The sequence below is a fragment of the Zootoca vivipara genome, chromosome 15 (assembly GCF_965207765.1).
Source record: "Zootoca vivipara chromosome 15, rZooViv2.hap1.1, whole genome shotgun sequence".
Taxonomy (NCBI): domain Eukaryota; kingdom Metazoa; phylum Chordata; class Lepidosauria; order Squamata; family Lacertidae; genus Zootoca; species Zootoca vivipara.
In genome coordinates, this window is record NC_142598.1 from 11,736,361 (window position 1) to 11,758,202 (window position 21,842).

General features: G+C 45.6%; 2 protein-coding genes across 2 annotated transcripts; both read left to right on the plus strand.

The window, feature by feature from the left end:
- The first annotated feature begins 1,458 nt into the window (after window positions 1-1,458).
- On the plus strand, window positions 1,459-4,836 carry LOC148683377 (major urinary protein 20-like). The gene is made up of 4 exons (XM_088658799.1): window positions 1,459-1,626; window positions 2,902-2,969; window positions 3,087-3,182; window positions 4,624-4,836. Exons 1-4 carry the CDS (start codon window positions 1,577-1,579, stop codon window positions 4,737-4,739), a joined length of 330 nt encoding a protein of 109 aa, XP_088514925.1. The 5' UTR covers window positions 1,459-1,576; the 3' UTR covers window positions 4,740-4,836.
- A 7,349-nt stretch (window positions 4,837-12,185) lies between these two features.
- On the plus strand, window positions 12,186-21,582 carry LOC148683378 (lipocalin-like). The gene is made up of 7 exons (XM_088658967.1): window positions 12,186-12,293; window positions 14,925-15,046; window positions 16,323-16,390; window positions 16,508-16,603; window positions 18,011-18,112; window positions 19,641-19,669; window positions 21,447-21,582. The coding sequence occupies exons 1-6, from the start codon at window positions 12,186-12,188 to the stop codon at window positions 19,652-19,654; spliced, it is 510 nt and encodes a 169-aa protein (XP_088515093.1). The 3' UTR covers window positions 19,655-19,669; window positions 21,447-21,582.
- Window positions 21,583-21,842: the final 260 nt, after the last annotated feature.

A 21,842-nucleotide genomic window follows, 5' to 3' on the forward strand; every position in this document is an offset into this window, starting at 1 on the left:
AGAGTTGTTTGTCTCATGTTACACCTAATAAAAATGAGATTACCAAACAAAAGCAAGCTCACACTTACATATGTAAACTATGTAAACCCTAAACCTGAGAAATCAATAAATGGTGGGATTTTGATTATTTGGGAAGGGAGAACGACAAGCTGTAGTTCTGAGCTAGCCTATGCAAAATGACCTGGCCAAGCCAAGGCCATTAAGAAACAAATCAGGGCCATTGAGAGTCATTGGCGATGCAAAAGAAATGTCCTCCTGCCTTGCCCTGAGGTGTGGACAGAGATTGGGGGTTTGGAAGGTTGTCAGGGTAACCGGGTGTGAGGTGACTGGAGAAGAGAGTTTTTAGCAGGGTGTTTTGGGAAGGAGAAGGAGGAGGAAGAAAGAGTGGGATCCATCTTGAGAAGGCTGTCTGGGGGAGATGCCTTCGACTCCAGGGCTGCACTCCAGGGCTGCCCAAGCCCCTCTTTAAGTGACCATTCTGTAAGATGAGGACTCCCTCCATGCAGACTGAAGGAGTAAATATGCGAATAAATCATATTTTTGCAGCGTCTTCAGTTCTCCAAAGGGGTTCAAACCCTAGGTGAGTGCCTAGAACCCGCTCGGCAGAGTGTGGGGTGGCACCCAACTTCTCTAACAACATTTTGGGAACGAGTCATGTTCGGATGCAGCAATGTTTTATACAGACGTACCTTGGTTCTCAAACACCTTGGTACTCATACATTTTGGCTCCCGAACACCGCCAACCCGGAATGTTGTTGTTTGCGGACGTTTTTTGGAAGCCGAACGTCCAACAAAGCTTCTGTTTGAGTGCAGGAAGCTCCTGCAGCCAATCGGAAGCTGCGCATTGGTTTTCGAATGGTTTCAGGTGTTGAACGGACTCCCGGAATGGATTAAGTTCGAGAACCCAGGTGCTACTGTACAGTGGTACCTCGGTTTACAAACAGAATTGGTTCCGGAAGTCTGTTCTTAACCTGAAGCGTACTTAACCTGAAGTGAGCTTTCCCATTGAACGTAATGGAAAGTGGATTAATCTGTTCCAGATGGGTCCGCGGAGTACTCAACCTGAAGCATACTTAACCCGAGGTATGAGTGTGATTGGTTCCGGAAGCCCGTACTTAACCTTAAGCGTGCTTAACCTGAAGCGAACTTTCCCATTGAAAGTAATGGAAAGTGGATTAATCCGTTCCAGACAGTACTCCGCAGAGTACTTAAACTGAAAATACTAAAACCGAGGCCTACTTAAACCGAGGTATGACTGTAGTTATAATTTAGTTGTGTTTTGTGTAATTAATCAAGCACTGCTAGGAGTTGCTTCTTTTCGTTTTGCAATGAATTTCTTATCAATAAAAAAACTTTGATGTGGCTTGAGCAATTTTTCATTCTGAAAGTGTGGCCCAGAGTGGAAATTATGAGACCACTACGCCACTTTAGCTACCAGCCTACAATATATATTGAAATGTCTTTCTCAATAACACACAAACAATAACAAACATCTTTTTTGTAGCTCGCCGGTAAGTGGTATCCTATTGCACTGGTACAGTATAACAGACAGCAGGGAGAAGTCTATGGCTATGTAATGAAGCCCCGAGATAATGGAGAACTGGTCCTTGAAGTTCATGTTCCACGGTAAGTCTGCTTCCGCTGCTGTGATCATGATCTCCCTTCACTCAGCATAGAAGAAAGGGAAGCATCCTGAGGCTTGGCCTGTTGCCCACCCACCCCAGCCTCTTTCAGCAGGGAGGCTAGGTTGTACACCCAGGACCTTTCGCCTGAGGTCCAGCCTTAGCTGCATCCCTGGTCCCCGAAAGTCAATTACATCAGCGGAGATTCTGAATGTCTATTGGGCAGCTTCCAGTTGCTCCCTCTTCTTCTGAAACTGGGCAATGGCCCTCACAGAACTCCAGGACTGGCCATCTCCAAGCTGCTGATGGGGATGATGTCACGGGAAAATCTGTTCTTTTGGGGGGTGTGCTGGGAAGGGGAAGGAGTGCGAAGGTCTTGACCATCTTGGCAGGCTGGGACAGAGGCATAGAGATGGCAGGGAGGACGCCTTGGATTCCAGTGCTACACCACTGTGAGGAACAAGCCTCCTCCTGAGATGACGGTGTGGTGAGATAAGCACCCCCTCCATCTAGATCAAGGGAAGTAATACTAGATCAAGGGAAGTAATAGCACCACTGTATTCTGCTCTGGTCAGACCTCACCTGGAATACTGTGTCCAATTCTGGGCACCACAGTTCAAGAAGGATACTGACAAGCTGGAACGTGTCCAGAAGAGGGCAACCAAAATGGTCAAAGGCCTGGAAATGATGCCTTATGAGGAACGGCTTAGGGAGCTGGGTATGTTTAGCCTGGAGGTTAAGGGGTTAGGTTAAGGGGTGATATGATAGCCATGTTCAAATATATAATAGGATGTCATATAGAGGAGGGAGAAAGGTTGTTTTCTGCTGCTCCAGAGAAGCGGACACGGAGCAATGGATTAAAACTACAAGAAAGAAGAGTCCACCTAAACATTAGGAAGAACTTCCTGTCAGTAAGAGCTCTTCGACAGTGGAATTTGCTGCCAAGGAGTGTGGTGGAGTCTCCTTCTTTGGAGGTCTTTAAGCAAAGGCTTGACAGGCATATGTCAAGAATGCTTTGATGGTGTTTCCTGCTTGGCAGGGGGTTGGACTTGGATGGCTCTTGTGGTCTCTTCCAACTCTATGATTCTATGATCTAAACTCAGGTGCAAATATGTGTAATTAAACGATATGTCTTAAAGGCACTACAGCTTGATTCTCAGAAGAAACACAGCCCTGACTGAGCACCTGGAACCCCTCTGAAACCTTGTGCAGAGATTTGGGGGGGTGGCATGCTGATTTGGGGTTGGAAGCAGCTTGACAGCCCTGCCTTTCTTTCCAGAAACAGAGATTGTAGGCCTAGAAGAGTTGTTCTATACCCTTCAAAGGTGGCTGAATTTGATACTGATGGTAAGTATAATAGATTTCTCCATTATCTCCATCAAAACACACACACCCCTTTCTTTTGCATCTGTGTAAGTGACTCCCATGCCTGTTAATGGATCTTTTGCCGCTCTTTTTCAATAGATGAGAAGAATACAGTACGCATCGTGGATACAGATTATGAGACTTACCATATCATCCACTTCCTAATGGAGCATAATGGCTATCTACAACTCTACGGTATGTCTGGAGCTTGTTTGGGTGCCCTAGGTTACGATGGGCACACCTGTCAGCTTTTGAAAATCTCACCCTTCCTCCCAGTTTGTCTAAGGATATGTAAATACCACCACTAATTGCCAATAGGGTAATCTACACACACACACACACACACACACACACACACACACACACACACACCACCACCACCACTAGTTTTGTCAGAATACTTTGAGCATCATGAAAAAACGTCAACAACAAATTTCCCATAATCTACTGGCAATTCAAATTTTCATCCTCATGACAACCCTGCGAGGCAGGGTAACATAAGGCGCTGGTTGGCATGCTCTGTGCAAAGGTGCCTCACTAGCCCCTGAGGGCATCACGATGGGACAATTCAGAATGGAGAAGGAACACTGCCCTATGCTTCTGGTTTTTCATTTCAAACCTCCTCCTTCTGAAGCTGTTCTTTAAAAAAGGGAAAGGGAAGCAGTCAGACAAGGGGGATTTGTTAAGATAGCGGTGCCTCGACTTCCGAATTTAATCCGTTCCAAAGGCAGTCAAGGTAGGTCGAAAAATTCGTATGTCGAAAAGCGGCATTGGAAACGCGATTTCCCATAGGAATGCATTGGAAACGGAAAAATTCGCAAGTCGAAGCAACCCCATCTAAAAATTCGTAAGTCGAAAAAACCCTATCTAAAACCGCCACGGTTTCCGTTCGGATGTCGAGAAATTCGTAAGCATGTGGCCATTTGCCCCATTCGTAAGTCAAAAAATTCAGTTGTCGAGTCGTTTGTAAGTCGAGGTACCACTGTACTTAACAGCGATGCAGCAGCAAAAAAAAGTTAATGCTAATCTCAGCTGCATCAGCAGAAGTATTGTGTCCCGATCCAAAGAAGTCACAGTACCACTCTATACTGCCTTGGTCAAACCCCACCTGGAATACAGTGTCCAGTTCTGGATGTTGATCAAGCTGAAACGTGTGCAGAGAGCGGCAACCAAGGTGATCAAGGGTTTGGAAACCAAGCCTTATGAGGAACGTTTGAAGGAGCTGGGTATCTTTAGCCTGGTAAAGAGACTGAGAGAATATATGATAGTCGTATTCAGATATCGAAAGGACTGTCACATGGAAGATGGAGCAGGTTTGTTTTCTCCTCCGGAGGGTAGGACTCAATCCAATGGATTCAATTTACAAGGAAGGAGATTCTGACTAAACATCAGGAAGTATTTTCTGACAGTGAGAGCCGTTCGACAGTGGAACGGACTCCCCCGGGAGGTTGTGGACTCTCCTTCCTTGGAGGTTTTATAAGCAGAGGAAGGATGGCCATCTGTCATGGCTGCTTTCTCTGAGATTCCTGCATTGCAGGAGGATTGAACTAGATGACTCCAGCTCTGCCATTCTATGATCTATCCTCCTGCACTATGATGCCGATTCTCAATGCCAACTCCTTGTTTGTGTCTTAAGGCAGGGAACAGACGGTGTCAGATGAAGTGAAAGAAAAATTTAAAACTTTGGCCACAGATTTGCAATTCGATCCAGATGCAATCGCCTTTGTATCCGAAAATGGTAAGGGCAATTAATGCTTAAGATTTTCTCTGCCCTGGTATGGTGATGGAATCTAGAGATCATCAGATATTACCCTGTTTCCCCTATTTTAAGACGTAGTCATCAAAGAAGCCATAGCAGGATTTTTAAGCATTCAAGGAATATAAGCCATACCCCCAAAATAAGACATAGTGATAGGCGCAGCAGCAATGCCGGCCACGGCAGGAGGAGGAAAAAAATAAGACACCCCCTGAAAATAAGCCAGAGTGTGCTTTTTAGAGGAAAAATGAATATAAGACGGTGTCTTATTTTCGGAGAAACGCAGTAATTAGAATCTGGATAGGAAGCTTGATAAGGAACAGTTGAGGGATTTGGGGGTGTTTAGTCTGGAGCAGAGAGAGGATGGGATGGTCATCTTCAAATGTCTCCAGGGTTGCCACATGGAAGATGGAGCTAGCTAGCTTGTTTTCTCCTGCTCTGGAGGCTAGGTTCTCAGCCAGTGGATTCAAATTAGAAGACAGGGGATTCCACCTAAACATCAGGAAGTACTTTCTTACATTATTATGATTTGTTAAATTTGAAGATCTCGGGACAGTTCACAGTATAAAAACACAATATTAAAACACAAAAATACATAATAAAAAGGAGAACAATAACAAAACAAACCCATAAGCCATCCCTCCCACAAACACATGTCAAAGGACATAGACTGTTAATCAGCCAAAAGCCTGGCTGAAGGGGAACATTTTTGCCCAGTTCCTAAATAGATATAACGGTGGTTCCAGGCGATCCTCCCTGGGGAGAATGCCTGCAAAATGGGGAGCCACTGCAGAAAGGGTCCATTCTTGTGTTGCCACCTTCCAGACCTTTTGTGGAGGAAGCACATGAAGAAAGGCCTCACATTATGATTGCAGGATCCAGGTTGGTTCATATGGAGAGAAGCGGCCCTTGAGGTTTTATCAAGGAAAGGTTTCCCCCACATGTAGATCCTTTAAATAAGAGAAAACCCTACTGATATCTGATAGCCAGTCTATTGTTGGCTATGGAGGAGTTGGCCCATAAGGAACAAATTAATAATAATCATCCTTATTTTGTTCTTTGCCCTGGGCCCAATCCCACATCTTGCTCATTCATTGACAGCATTTCTTTTCATCCACAGAGCTCTGTCTATAAGAAGATCCAGAAAAGGTAAGAGAATTAGTCCACTGCATGCTTACCTGGGAGGTCATAAGCTTTATTGAATTCAGTGGGGTTTACTCATGAGTAGACACATCTAAGGTTGTGCTGTGAGTCCCCAAGGAAGAAGCACCCTGATGTTGCCTATTCTGATTTGACTCCAGCTCTGCAGGGTCATATACAGGACACCATCCCTTAAGGCTTAAAGCACACTTTAAAGGGTTTCAGGTCACAGTTGAAAGGCAATACCCCTCCCCCCTTGGGGAGATCCCAGCTGCGTAACCCACCCCAAAGGATCCTGGGAATTGTAGTCTCCTGTCAGAGCTACAACTCCACACACACTGAACAATCCTCAGATCCCAGGATTCTTTTATTTTTATTTTTATTTGAAAATAAAAAGCTTACAGCAACCATCAGTCAACATGTTTCCAATTATATCCTTTGGCTTTTACTGGTATATCATGTTCTTAAAGGTTGTTAATAATTCTTCAGATACCACCTTCTACTCTGCCCCCCCCCCGGGTTCTTTAGGGTGCTTTAAATATTCTTGAAATCTAAGATGTGTAATTGTTATTATTAATAGTAGTAGTACAGTCATACCTCGGTTTAAGTATGCTTCGGTTTGAGTACTTTCAGTTTATGTGCTCCGCGGACCCATCTGGAACGGATTAATCCACTTTCCATTACTTTCAATGGGAAAGTTCGCTTCAGGTTAAGTACCCTTCAGGTTAAGTACTCCGCGGACTGTCTGGAACCGATTAATCCACTTTCCATTACTTACAATGGGAAAGTTTGCATCAGGTTAACTACCCTTCAGGTTAAGTACAGACTTCCAGAACCAATTGTGTACTTAAACCAAGGTACCACTGTAGTAGTAGTAGTAGTAGTAGTACTTATTACTTATTCTCTGCCCATCTGGCCAGGCGTCTCTATCCACTCTGGGAGGCTCCCAACAGAACATTAAACAAGATAAATTATAAAACATTAAAAACTTCAGATGTCCTCTAAAAGTCAGATAGTTGTTTATTTCCTTGACATCTTATGGGAGGGCGTTCCACAGGGAGGGTGCCACTACCAAGAATGCCTTCCGTTTGGTTCCCTGTAACTTCGCTTCTCACAGTGAGGGAACCAGCAGAAGACCCCCTGAGGAGTACCTCAGTGTCCTGGCTAAACAATGGAGGTGGAGACGCTCCTTCAGGTATACTGGGCCAAGGCCATTTCGGGCTTTAAAGGTCAGCACCAACACTTTGAATTGTGCTTGGAAACGTACTGGGAGCCAATGAATATCCTTCAGGACTGGTTGTATTATCTCTGCAGCCACTCCCAGTCACCAGTCTTCAGTCTAGCTACTGCATTCTGGATTAGTTGTAGTTTCTGGGTCACCTCCAAAGATAGCCCCAGGCCTCAGGCAGAAGTCTCCATGAACACTGATAATTTAAATAGTTCAGACCTGAGAGCCCTCCAGCATCCAACTGATTCTGACATTGACACCTTCCTGCTGATTTGCTGATATTATTATTATTATTATTATTATTATTATTATTATTACTAGTGCATTTCAGCCCGTTCAATAACGGGCGCTAGAGCATCTATTATTATATAGGATTGTTGAAATCTGCAGGCCTGCCTCGTTCCATTGATGCCAGTGGGTCTATTTTGAGCCTGACTTTGTCAGATCTCAGCCCTCAATCTTAAAAGCACCAGAACGACTCGACAGGCTGAGATCTCCGAAATTGCCCCACTGCATCTAAACCACCTCAAGCAATCAGCAGCATGTAGGAGCAGTTAAAATTTCCCCATCGGAAATACTTCTGTCCGCGACTACAGTAGGGGGTGGAGAAGACACTGAATGCGGCTCCTGGGACCATTGGCTCTGCCGCATGCCCTCCTGGAGAGCGAGGGGAACGACAGCGGCTCCCCGCCTCTATGAGAGAGAGAGCGCTGAGAGAGAGAGCGCGCGCCTTGAGAGCGGTGTGTGTGTGAGTGAGAGAGCGCTGAGAGAGAGAGAGCGCTGAGAGTGAGCACGCGCGTTGAGCGCGTTGTGTGTGTGAGAGAGTTGAGAGAGAGCGCGCGCGTTGAGAGAACCCGGCCCCCTGAGGGTGAGGAGTTCAGGACGGGCAGAGGCCAGGGATGGTGAGAGACGCTCGGGCCGGGCTGCTCCCGCTGCTGCTGTTACTGCCGCCGCCTCCTCCTCCTTCCTTCACCAGAACAACGGAGGCTGGTGAGGAAGGTGGCTCCGGGGCCACACATGGCTGTCACGGGGTCGAAGCCGGGGTGGCGGCGGGGGTGGGGATCCTCTAGGCGCCCGTGGAGGCCGGCGCTGGGATCGGCCCGCCAGCACAGCCTCCGGCGCCGCATGAGAGTGTCCTGGGTTCTCAGCCTAACTCAGCAGCCGCAGCTGCCCCCTCCGTGCCGACTCCTCCGCATGGGGCTTGTCCGGGCTGGCGCCTCCTCAGCCACTGCTTCCTGCTCCTCCTCCCTCGCTTGCTCGCGGGTCTCTAAGGAAGGCGGGGGCGGCGCTGCTGCTGGAGGCTGCCGCCACATTGACCCATCTTCCACCTTCACCTCAGGTTGCCGCTACTGCCCAGGCAGGGAAACGGTAGTGCAGAGGGGTTGGCGGTTGGCGGAGCGGCGGTTGGCGGTTGTCTCTGCTGTCCAATCCCTGTATCCCTGGGGCACATGCGCAGTGACCCAGGGACACACGGGACAGCTTGGACGCAGGGACAACTTGGACTTTATATATATAGATTAGATTTTATGTACTACCCTATACCCAGAGGTCTCAGGGCGGTTATCTCCTATGGCCTGGAGAGCAGGAACATTATCATTTGAAAACATCAGCGGATCAGGCTTTTGTTTAATGACCAGGAGCAGGGACCAGAAGAAAACCTCTGCAACCTTTGTGGGTTTTCTCTATGGGCCGAGGTCCCCACCTCTTGCTGAGATAACGGGATTTCTTGTCTTTTGCAATTCCATGCAGAAAGCCAAAAATAACATGCATAAGATGTCTGCATGAGGATGGGGATGGAGGAATCGTCCTAGAATCTGCCTCCTGCATTGCAAATACCAACCACCATTGTTAAACATTCCATTTGGAAAGAAAACTTGAATAATTTCGATCAGATACATATTTATAAATGGTATTCTAATCACATAAGTGGTACTGTTTTATTGTTTGTTCACCTTAAGAGAAAGAAAACTATTATGTGTACATCCCAAAATCATAAGCACTATATAAAAAGGAAAATTCCTAGATTCCAAAATCCAGGCTTGGGGCAAGTACTCTTTAGTGAGAGAACTCCAGTGGAGATCACAAAATATGCAGCAAAGTAAAGCATGGAAACAGAGGTTGTTGGACCTTTAAAATATGCTCTCTACAGTGAGTTCCAAAAGGTCCCCATTAAAAAAACCTTTCTGAAGTTTCCTTCTTCCTCCAGGAGACCACAAGTTTACTTATAAAATCTTCAAAGGTCAGGTTCATGGACTTCAGAGAATTGCATAGGCAATAAAACTTGTCTTAGTTAGAAAGGAGTGGAACTTCCTAAATTTCGCAATTCACAAAATGCCTCTGAAATGAAAACAGCCTCTCTCTTTTTCTAATTTCAAGGTGCTGAACACAAATATGATAATAAAATTTGTTGATTGGCTCCTGTTGAGGAGATACAAAGATGGTCATGTATAAATGACCCAGTCCACATTGTGTACATGATTTCATCTGGCAACGTTGCATTTCATACTCCTGATTGCACCATGTGGTGTCCTATCACATCAGCCCATCATACACACCAACCCCAGGACTGATGGCATGCAGACTGATGACATCTCGGCTTTATGATCTCTGATGTAAGATGATGCGCTCATTAGTATAAAGCAAAGCCTTGCAGGCATCACAGGGGGGGGGGGAAGAAGGGGATAGTAGCATAACCAGTTCTGCACAGTGAAGGACTTCCCATTCCCAGTGGCGGAGCAAGCCGATCTGGCACCTGGGGCCAGCCACCCGCAGGGCAGGGCAGGGCCAGCCAGGGCAGGACGCTCCGCTGGGCCTCCGAGGAGTCTGCCTGCCATCTCCCACTCAGCCATCCTACAGAAGTTCGGCCAGGCTCTGGCCTGTTGCTGTACATGGGGTGATGTGTTGTACGAATAGGTACTCGGCTACCCGCTCGTGCCAGTCCCCCTGTCCCATACATGCCAATGCTTCTTCAGCTGAGCGAACCATTCGTTCTGCCTGACTATTGCTGGCTGGATGAAATGGAGCTGTCAGAGCGTGGCAGATGCCCTGGCCAAGGAGGTAGCGCTGGAATGTGCCCAATGTGAATTGGGCTCCATTATCTGATACGAGTACGTCTGGCAACCCATGTGTGGCAAAAGTCTCTGCACCACGTGGATAACGGTTTCTGAGGTGGTTGAGGACATTAAAACCACCTCCAACCATTTAGAATACGTGTCCACTACCATCATAAAAGTGTGGCCATGGAAAGGCCCCGCTAGGTCGATATGCACCCTTGACCATGGTGGCTTGGGGGTCTCCCATGAGTTCCCACGATGCACAGGTGGATCAGGCCTTGATTCCTAGCATGCCTTGCATGATTCGACGCAGGATTCAATGGTCTTGTCCATGCCCGACTACCAAACAAAACTGTGTGCCAACACCTTCATGTGCACAATTCTCAGGTGCCCCATGTGGAGTGCATGAAGGACGCGCTGACGAAGCCTTGTTGGAATGATGACCCAGTCTCCCCATAGGAAACACCCCCATTGAGCTGAGAGCTTGTGCTGCCATTGAGTGAAGGGCTGGAACTCCGGATCAGTTGGCCCTTTTGGCCACCCCTTCCACACCCAGTTGAGAATGCGGCTGATGGTGCAATCCTTGGAAGAGTGGAGAGCGGCGTCAGCTGCAGACAGGGGAATTGCAGGCAGTTCCTCAATCAGGAGTACCTCTGACGATGGCGCCCGTCGGATCTTTGACCAGCACCGGCAAAGGCCAGCGAATAAGGGCATCGGCATGCTCTGACAACTTGCCTGGTATAGGAGCCGATATTTTAAAGCCACGAGGAAAACAGTCCAGCATAGTGTTCGTAGTGATAAAATGGTGGGGGGTCAGGTGGTCACCAGCCAGGATACCCAGAAGAGGTTTGACGAGGTCAAAAACCCTGCCATAGAGGTATTCGTGAAAATGCTTGACTCCTGCCACGAGTGCCAGTGCCTCCTTGTCAAGCTGACTATATTTCCTTTCAGCTGACGACAAGGTTATTGAAAAATACGCGATGGGAGCCTCCTTGCCGTCAGGGAAGACGTGGCTGAGAATGGCCCCAACACCGAAAGGTGAAGCGTCGCAGACTAGGATGAGAGGACGCTCCTTGTATTGAATGAGGACGGAGTCTGATGTTAATAGCGTCTTTACTAATCTTTCTGTTAGATTCACAGCTCTTTATTACAGCAGTTAGAACTGCTCCTTGAGTCGGCTGACTGCAGCCTCCCTGGCTGCATTATATAATACTAACTAACTTGTAACAAAATTTAAAAATTCCTTCCAGTAGCACCTTAGAGATCAACTAAGTTTATCATTGGTATGAGCTTTCGTGTGCATACGCACTTCTTCAGATCTGCATGCATGCACACGAAAGCTCATACCAATGACAAACTTAGTTGGTCTCTAAGGTGCTACTGGAAGGAATTTTTAAATTTTGTTTCGACTACGTCAGACCAACATGGCTACATACCTGTAACTATAACTTGTAACAGTAACAACTTCCAACTAACTAACCAATCAGTGAGCGACAGTTCCCAATCCTTCATTTGCATACTGGTGGCCCTGAGTGAGAACTGCAGCCAATCCACCGACACAACTTGAATTTCCTTTGTTCCCACAACGCCTCCCCCAGGGATCTTCATCGTGAGGAATGTGGCCTGGAGGTGCAAACCTTATTCTAACATTAGCTAAAACTGGCTCTCAGCTCCTTTTGATCACAGCCCAGGCCTCCGTTGGTGGTGAAGTTCACTGTAAACCACCACCCACAACTAACAGGGGAGGCCACAGGCCTTGGAGTCCTTCGAAACCATCACTGATGGGCAGAGTGTTCTCGGGTTTTTAGAAAATGTACTCACCACGGATAACAATTAGTTCTGAAAATCACCTGGTTCTCTCTCTCAAACACCACACGACCTCTTTTAATTGCAGGGATGTACTGGCTTGGATGAAATTTGGGGACATAAGCAGAGGGATATAAATCCAGGCATCGCTTGAGGAACCGAGGTCTCTGCAGCAGTTGCAAACTTTTCTAATCCTGCTGCAAAGCCTTGCAAGGATGAACGGTGTGCTGATTATTATTGTGTTTGCTGGCACCTGCTTAGCAGCTCCTAAGTACGAGGTTCCTGTACCCATTCCGATGATGCCAGACTTGCATCTGAAGAAGGTAATGGCAACATTTTTCTCCTTCACTTATAACTAGTGGTGGTGACAAATTTAGCAATAATCGAGCTTGCACAGCCTTGTTCACCTGCTTACAGACTTTGCAAGACAATTCCACCCTGTTTATTTATTTATTGCATTTATAACTTGTTTCTCCACGGAGCGCAAGGCGATGTACATGGTTCTCCCCTTCCTCATTTAATCCCCACAACAACCCTCTGAGGTAGATCGGGCTGAGAGGCAGCGACTGGCCCAAGGTCAGCCAGTGAGCTTCATGGCCAAGCAGGAATTTGAACCCTGGTGTCTCCCATGCCCTAGTTCTCCAAGGGTGTGGTGTGCCACACTGGGGTGGCAGGAGAGGATGGCAAGTTTACCAGGAAGAATCAAGGACCAGTAAAGAAACATTTAAACATTTCCGTGTAGTACGTATGTATGTATGCATGCGATATATATATATCATATAAAACCAGAAACAGTATCCATACCTCTCTTCAAGAGACTTGGCTTCTCTACAGTCTCCACAATACAGTATATTGTTGTGAACAGGGATTTTCTTTCACGCCAGCGCCGGAGGAGGAAAAAACTTAAAAACGTAGCAGAGTTTCCAAAAAATAGACCAGAGGCCATTGTACTTCATCCAGCAGAGCTTTTACTGGTACTAAAGGAAAATGAGCATAATGGTCACAAATCCAAAACATTCAGGATTGACACAGTCCATAAAATATATATATATATATATATATCCAGTTGCAGGACTTACAATAAAATTTACAAAGTCTTCTAGACCTTAACACTGCAGCATACAGAACACCATACTGTACTAAGAGATAGAAAAGAGAAAGCGAGTGAAACACAGGCTCCTCCTGGTCTTACTATTATAGTCAGTATGACCTTGACAAAAGGATAACAGAACCAGTTTCAACCAGCTGTACTCAGCTTCTCTGAAGGAATAACCCAAACAAAAACCTTCTGCCTGTTTCTTTCACACAGAGAAGAAACCTTCTAAAACCCTCTTGAACTAATCAGAATAGGAAAGATCTCTGCACATCAGATCAATACTTTCTGTACTAAGAAATGCTGACATTTTCAACTCTGAGAAATATGAAAGTTCAGAAAAGAGAAGTGCTTTTTTTGTGCTGACGAAGAGCTAAGAGTTGTTTGTCTCATGTTACACCTAATAAAAATGAGATTACCAAACAAAAGCAAGCTCACACTTACATATGTAAACTATGTAAACCCTAAACCTGAGAAATCAATAAATGGTGGGATTTTGATTATTTGGGAAGGGAGAACGACAAGCTGTAGTTCTGAGCTAGCCTATGCAAAATGACCTGGCCAAGCCAAGGCCATTAAGAAACAAATCAGGGCCATTGAGAGTCATTGGCGATGCAAAAGAAATGTCCTCCTGCCTTGCCCTGAGGTGTGGACAGAGATTGGGGGTTTGGAAGGTTGTCAGGGTAACCGGGTGTGAGGTGACTGGAAAAGAGAGTTTTTAGCAGGGTGTTTTGGGAAGGAGAAGGAGGAGGAAGAAAGAGTGGGCTCCATCTTGAGAAGGCTGTCTGGGGGAGATGCCTTTCACTCCAGGGCTGCACTCCAGGGCTGCACACCCTCTTTAAGTGACCATTCTGTAAGATGAGGACTCCCTCCATGCAGACTGAAGGAGTAAATATGCGAATAAATCATATTTTTGCAGCGTCTTCAGTTCTCCAAAGGGGTTCAAACCCTAGGTGAGTGCCTAGAACCCGCTCGGCAGAGTGTGGGGTGGCACCCAACTTCTCTAACAACATTTTGGGAACGAGTCATGTTCGGATGCAGCAATGTTTTATACAGACGTACCTTGGTTCTCAAACACCTTGGTACTCATACATTTTGGCTCCCGAACACCACCAACCCGGAATGTTGTTGTTTGCGGACGTTTTTTGGAAGCCGAACGTCCAACAAAGCTTCTGTTTGAGTGCAGGAAGCTCCTGCAGCCAATCGGAAGCTGCGCATTGGTTTTCGAATGGTTTCAGGTGTTGAACGGACTCCCGGAATGGATTAAGTTCAAGAACCCAGGTGCTACTGTACAGTGGTACCTCGGTTTACAAACAGAATTGGTTCCAGAAGTCTGTACTTAACCTGAAGTGAGCTTTCCCATTGAAAGCAATGGAAAGTGGATTAATCTGTTCCAGATGGGTCCGCGGAGTACTCAACCTGAAGCATACTTAACCCGAGGTATGAGTGTATTTGGTTACGGAAGCCTGTACTTAACCTTAAGCGTGCTTAACCTGAAGCGAACTTTCCCATTGAAAGTAATGGAAAGTGGATTAATCCGTTCTAGACAGTACTCTGCGGAGTACTTAAACTGAAAATACTCAAACCGAGGCATACTTAAACCCAGGTATGACTGTACTTATAAAGTAGTTGTGTTTTGTGTTATTAATCAAGCACTGCTAGGAGTTGCTTCTTTTCGTTTTGCAATGAATTTCTTATCAATAAAAAAACTTTGATGTGGCTTGAGCAATTTTTCATTCTGAAAGTGTGGCCCAGAGTGGAAATTATGAGACCACTACGCCACTTTAGCTACCAGCCTACAATATATATTGAAATGTCTTTCTCAATAACACACAAACAATAACAAACATCTTTTTTGTAGCTCGCCGGTAAGTGGTATCCTATTGCACTGGTACAGTATAACAGACAGCAGGGAGAAGTCTATGGCTATGTAATGAAGCCCCGAGATAATGGAGAACTGGTCCTTGAAGTTCATGTTCCACGGTAAGTCTGCTTCCGCTGCTGTGATCATGATCTCCCTTCACTCAGCATAGAAGAAAGGGAAGCATCCTGAGGCTTGGCCTGTTGCCCACCCACCCCAGCCTCTTTCAGCAGGGAGGCTAGGTTGTACACCCAGGACCTTTCGCCTGAGGTCCAGCCTTAGCTGCATCCCTGGTCCCCGAAAGTCAATTACATCAGCGGAGATTCTGAATGTCTATTGGGCAGCTTCCAGTTGCTCCCTCTTCTTCTGAAACTGGGCAATGGCCCTCACAGAACTCCAGGACTGGCCATCTCCAAGCTGCTGATGGGGATGATGTCACAGGAAAATCTGTTCTTTTGGGGGGGGTGCTGGGAAGGGGAAGGAGTGCGAAGGTCTTGACCATCTTGGCAGGCTGGGACAGAGGCATAGAGATGGCAGGGAGGACGCCTTGGATTCCAGTGCTACACCACTGTGAGGAACAAGCCTCCTCCTGAGATGACGGTGTGGTGAGATAAGCACCCCCTCCATCTAGATCAAGGGAAGTAATACTAGATCAAGGGAAGTAATAGCACCACTGTATTCTGCTCTGGTCAGACCTCACCTGGAATACTGTGTCCAGTTCTGGGCACCACAGTTCAAGAAGGATACTGACAAGCTGGAACGTGTCCAGAAGAGGGCAACCAAAATGGTCAAAGGCCTGGAAACGATGCCTTATGAGGAACGGCTTAGGGAGCTGGGTATGTTTAGCCTGGAGGTTAAGGGGTTAGGTTAAGGGGTGATATGATAGCCATGTTCAAATATATAATAGGATGTCATATAGAGGAGGGAGAAAGGTTGTTTTCTGCTGCTCCAGAGAAGCGGACACGGAGCAATGGATTAAAACTACAAGAAAGAAGAGTCCACCTAAACATTAGGAAGAACTTCCTGTCAGTAAGAGCTCTTCGACAGTGGAATTTGCTGCCAAGGAGTGTGGTGGAGTCTCCTTCTTTGGAGGTCTTTAAGCAAAGGCTTGACAGGCATATGTCAAGAATGCTTTGATGCTGTTTCCTGCTTGGCAGGGGGTTGGACTTGGATGGCTCTTGTGGTCTCTTCCAACTCTATGATTCTATGATCTAAACTCAGGTGCAAATATGTGTAATTAAACGATATGTCTTAAAGGCACTACAGCTTGATTCTCAGAAGAAACACAGCCCTGACTGAGCACCTGGAACCCCTCTGAAACCTTGTGCAGAGATTTGGGGGGGGTGGCGTGCTGATTTGGGGTTGGAAGCAGCTTGACAACCCTGCCTTTCTTTCCAGAAACAGAGATTGTAGGCCTAGAAGAGTTGTTCTATACCCTTCAAAGGTGGCTGAATTTGATACTGATGGTAAGTATAATAGATTTCTCCATTATCTCCATCAAAACACACACACCCCTTTCTTTTGCATTTGTGTAAGTGACTCCCATGCCTGTTACTGGATCTTTTGCCGCTCTTTTTCAATAGATGAGAAGAATACAGTACGCATCGTGGATACAGATTATGAGACTTACCATATCATCCACTTCCTAATGGAGCATAATGGCTATCTACAACTCTACGGTATGTCTGGAGCTTGTTTGGGTGCCCTAGGTTACGATGGGCACACCTGTCAGCTTTTGAAAATCTCACCCTTCCTCCCAGTTTGTCTAAGGATATGTAAATACCACCACTAATTGCCAATAGGGTAATCTACACACACACACACACCCCACCACTAGTTTTGTCAGAATACTTTGAGCATCATGAAAAAACGTCAACAACAAATTTTCCATAATCTACTGGCAATTCAAATTTTCATCCTCATGACAACCCTGCGAGGCAGGGTAACATAAGGCGCTGGTTGGCATGCTCTGTGCAAATGTGCCTCACTAGCCCCTGAGGGCATCACAATGGGACAATTCAGAATGGAGAAGGAACACTGCCCTATGCTTCTGGTTTTTCATTTCAAACCTCCTCCTTCTGAAGCTGTTCTTTAAAAAAGGGAAAGGGAAGCAGTCAGACAAGGGGGATTTGTTAAGATAGCGGTGCCTCGACTTCCGAATTTAATCCGTTCCAAAGGCAGTCAAGGTAGGTCGAAAAATTCGTATGTCGAAAAGCGGCATTGGAAACGCGATTTCCCATAGGAATGCATTGGAAACGGAAAAATTCGCAAGTCGAAGCAACCCCATCTAAAAATTCGTAAGTCGAAAAAACCCTATCTAAAACCGCCGCGGTTTCCGTTCGGATGTCGAGAAATTCGTAAGCATGTGGCCATTTGCCCCATTCGTAAGTCAAAAAATTCAGTTGTCGAGTCGTTTGTAAGTCGAGGTACCACTGTACTTAACAGCGATGCAGCAGCAAAAAAAAGTTAATGCTAATCTCAGCTGCATCAGCAGAAGTATTGTGTCCCGATCCAAAGAAGTCACAGTACCACTCTATACTGCCTTGGTCAAACCCCACCTGGAATACAGTGTCCAGTTCTGGATGTTGATCAAGCTGAAACGTGTGCAGAGAGCGGCAACCAAGGTGATCAAGGGTTTGGAAACCAAGCCTTATGAGGAACATTTGAAGGAGCTGGGTATCTTTAGCCTGGTAAAGAGACTGAGAGAATATATGGTAGTCGTATTCAGATATCGAAAGGACTGTCACATGGAAGATGGAGCAGGTTTGTTTTCTCCTCCGGAGGGTAGGACTCAATCCAATGGATTCAATTTACAAGGAAGGAGATTCTGACTAAACAGCAGGAAGTATTTTCTGACAGTGAGAGCCGTTCGACAGTGGAACGGACTCCCCCGGGAGGTTGTGGACTCTCCTTCCTTGGAGGTTTTATAAGCAGAGGAAGGATGGCCATCTGTCATGGCTGCTTTCTCTGAGATTCCTGCATTGCAGGAGGATTGAACTAGATGACTCCAGCTCTGCCATTCTATGATCTATCCTCCTGCACTATGATGCCGATTCTCAATGCCAACTCCTTGTTTGTGTCTTAAGGCAGGGAACAGACGGTGTCAGATGAAGTGAAAGAAAAATTTAAAACTTTGGCCACAGATTTGCAATTCGATCCAGATGCAATCGCCTTTGTATCCGAAAATGGTAAGGGCAATTAATGCTTAAGATTTTCTCTGCCCTGGTATGGTGATGGAATCTAGAGATCATCAGATATTACCCTGTTTCCCCTATTTTAAGAAGTAGTCATCAAAGAAGCCATAGCAGGATTTTTAAGCATTCAAGGAATATAAGCCATACCCCCAAAATAAGACATAGTGATAGGCGCAGCAGCAATGCCGGCCACGGCAGGAGGAGGAAAAAAATAAGACACCCCCTGAAAATAAGCCAGAGTGTGCTTTTTAGAGGAAAAATAAATATAAGACGGTGTCTTATTTTCTGAGAAACGCAGTAATTAGAATCTGGATAGGAAGCTTGATAAGGAACAGTTGAGGGATTTGGGGGTGTTTAGTCTGGAGCAGAGAGAGGATGGGATGGTCATCTTCAAATGTCTCCAGGGTTGCCACATGGAAGATGGAGCTAGCTAGCTTGTTTTCTCCTGCTCTGGAGGCTAGGTTCTGAACCAGTGGATTCAAATTAGAAGACAGGGGATTCCACCTAAACATCAGGAAGTACTTTCTTACATTATTATGATTTGTTAAATTTGAAGATCTCGGGACAGTTCACAGTATAAAAACACAATATAAAAACACAAAAATACATAATAAAAAGGAGAACAATAACAAAACAAACCCATAAGCCATCCCTCCCACAAACACATGTCAAAGGACATAGATTGTTAATCAGCCAAAAGCCTGGCTGAAGGGGAACGTTTTTGCCCAGTGCCTAAATAGATATAACGGTGGTTCCAGGCGAACCTCCCTGGGGAGAATGCCTGCAAAATGGGGAGCCACTGCAGAAAAGGTCCGTTCTTGTGTTGCCCCCTTCCAGACCTTTTGTGGAGGAAGCACGTGAATAAAGGCCTCACATTATGATTGCAGGATCCAGCTTGGTTCATATGGAGAGAAGCGGCCCTTGAGGTTTTATCAAGGAAAGGTTTTCCCCACATGTAGATCCTTTAAAAAAGAGAAAACCCTACTGATATCTGATAGCCAGTCTATTGTTGGCTATGGAGGAGTTGGCCCATAAGGAACAAAATAATAATAATAATAATAATAATAATAATAATAATAATAATAATAATAATCCTTATCATAGCTGCCAAGTCTGCCGTATTCCCCAGGAAACCCCCGTTTTTCCAGCTGTTCCCATCCGAAAAAATGGATTTTTTTTGTTTTTTCACGGTTTATTCTGGCACAGCGGCCATTTTGGAATTGGGCGGAGCATGCTCAGAAGCGACTTTTGATGCTGCTTTGCCCAGTTCCAAAATGGCTGCAGCGTGACTTCTGGTGTGACGGCCATTTTGGAACAGGGCAGAGCAGCATCAAAAGTAGCTTCTGAGCATGCTCCGCCCAGTTCCAAAATGGTGGCAGCGCTACTTCCGGTCTTCTACTTCCGGTCCAGTCCCTTATTTCTCAGGCCGGAACTTGGCGGCTATGATCCCTATCTTTTTCTGTGCCCTCGACCCAATCCCACATCTTGCTCATTCATTGACAGCATTTCTTTTCATCCACAGAGCTCTGTCTATAAGAAGATCCGGAAAAGGTAAGAGAATTAGTCCACTGCATGCTTACCTGGGAGGTCATAAGCTTTATTGAATTCAGTGGGGTTTACTCATGAGTAGACACATCTAAGGTTGTGCTGTGAGTCCCCAAGGAAGAAGCACCCTGATGTTGCCTATTCTGATTTGACTCCAGCTCTGCAGGGTCATATACAGGACACCATCCCTTAAGGCTTAAAGCACACTTTAAAGGGTTTCAGGTCACAGTTGAAAGGCAATACCCCTCCCCCCTTGGGGAGATCCCAGCTGCGTAACCCACCCCAAAGGATCCTGGGAATTGTAGTCTCCTGTCAGAGCTACAACTCCACACACACTGAACAATCCTCAGATCCCAGGATTCTTTTATTTTTATTTTTATTTGAAAATAAAAAGCTTACAGCAACCATCAGTCAACATGTTTCCAATTATATCCTTTGGCTTTTACTGGTATATCATGTTCTTAAAGGTTGTTAATAATTCTTCAGATACCACCTTCTACTCTGCCCCCCCCCCCGGGTTTCTTTAGGGTGCTTTAAATATTTTTGAAATCTAAGATGTGTAATTGTTATTATTAATAGTAGTAGTACAGTCATACCTCGGTTTAAGTATGCTTCGGTTTGAGTACTTTCAGTTTATTAGCTCCGCGGACCCATCTGGAACGGATTAATCCACTTTCCATTACTTTCAATGGGAAAGTTCGCTTCAGGTTAAGTACCCTTCAGGTTAAGTACTCCGCGGACTGTCTGGAACCGATTAATCCACTTTCCATTACTTACAATGGGAAAGTTTGCATCAGGTTAACTACCCTTCAGGTTAAGTACAGACTTCCAGAACCAATTGTGTACTTAAACCAAGGTACCACTGTAGTAGTAGTAGTAGTAGTAGTAGTACTTATTACTTATTCTCTGCCCATCTGGCCAGGCGTCTCTATCCACTCTGGGAGGCTCCCAACAGAACATTAAACATGATAAATTATAAAACATTAAAAACTTCAGATGTCCTCTAAAAGTCAGATAGTTGTTTATTTCCTTGACATCTGATGGGAGGGCGTTCCACAGGGAGGGTGCCACTACCAAGAATGCCTTCCGTTTGGTTCCCTGTAACTTCGCTTCTCACAGTGAGGGAACCAGCAGAAGACCCCCTGAAGAGTACCTCAGTGTCCTGGCTAAACAATGGAGGTGGAGACGCTCCTTCAGGTATACTGGGCCAAGGCCATTTCGGGCTTTAAAGGTCAGCACCAACACTTTGAATTGTGCTTGGAAACGTGCTGGGAGCCAATGAATATCCTTCAGGACTGGTTGTATTATCTCTGCAGCCACTCCCAGTCACCAGTCATCAGTCTAGCTACTGCATTCTGGATTAGTTGTAGTTTCTGGGTCACCTCCAAAGATAGCCCCAGGCCTCAGGCAGAAGTCTCCATGAACACTGATAATTTAAATAGTTCAGACCTGAGAGCCCTCCAGCATCCAACTGATTCTGACATTGACACCTTCCTGCTGATTTGCTGATATTATTATTATTTATTATTATTATTATTATTATTATTATTATTAGATTTTATGTACTACCCTATACCCAGAGGTCTCAGGGCGGTTATCTCCTATGGCCTGGAGAGCAGGAACATTATCATTTGAAAACATCAGCGGATCAGGCTTTTGTTTAATGACCAGGAGCAGGGACCAGAAGAAAACCTCTGCAACCTTTGTGGGTTTTCTCTATGGGCCGAGGTCCCCACCTCTTGCTGAGATAACGGGATTTCTTGTCTTTTGCAATTCCATGCAGAAAGCCAAAAATAACATGCATAAGATGTCTGCATGAGGATGGGGATGGAGGAATCATCCTAGAATCTGCCTCCTGCATTGCAAATACCAACCACCATTGTTAAACATTCCATTTGGAAAGAAAACTTGAATAATTTCGATCAGATACATATTTATAAATGGTATTCTAATCACATAAGTGGTACTGTTTTCTTGTTTGTTCACCTTAAGAGAAAGAAAACTATTATGTGTACATCCCAAAATCATAAGCACTATATAAAAAGGAAAATTCCTAGATTCCAAAATCCAGGCTTGGGGCAAGTACTCTTTAGTGAGAGAACTCCAGTGGAGATCACAAAATATGCAGCAAAGTAAAGCATGGAAACATAGGTTGTTGGACCTTTAAAATATGCTCTCT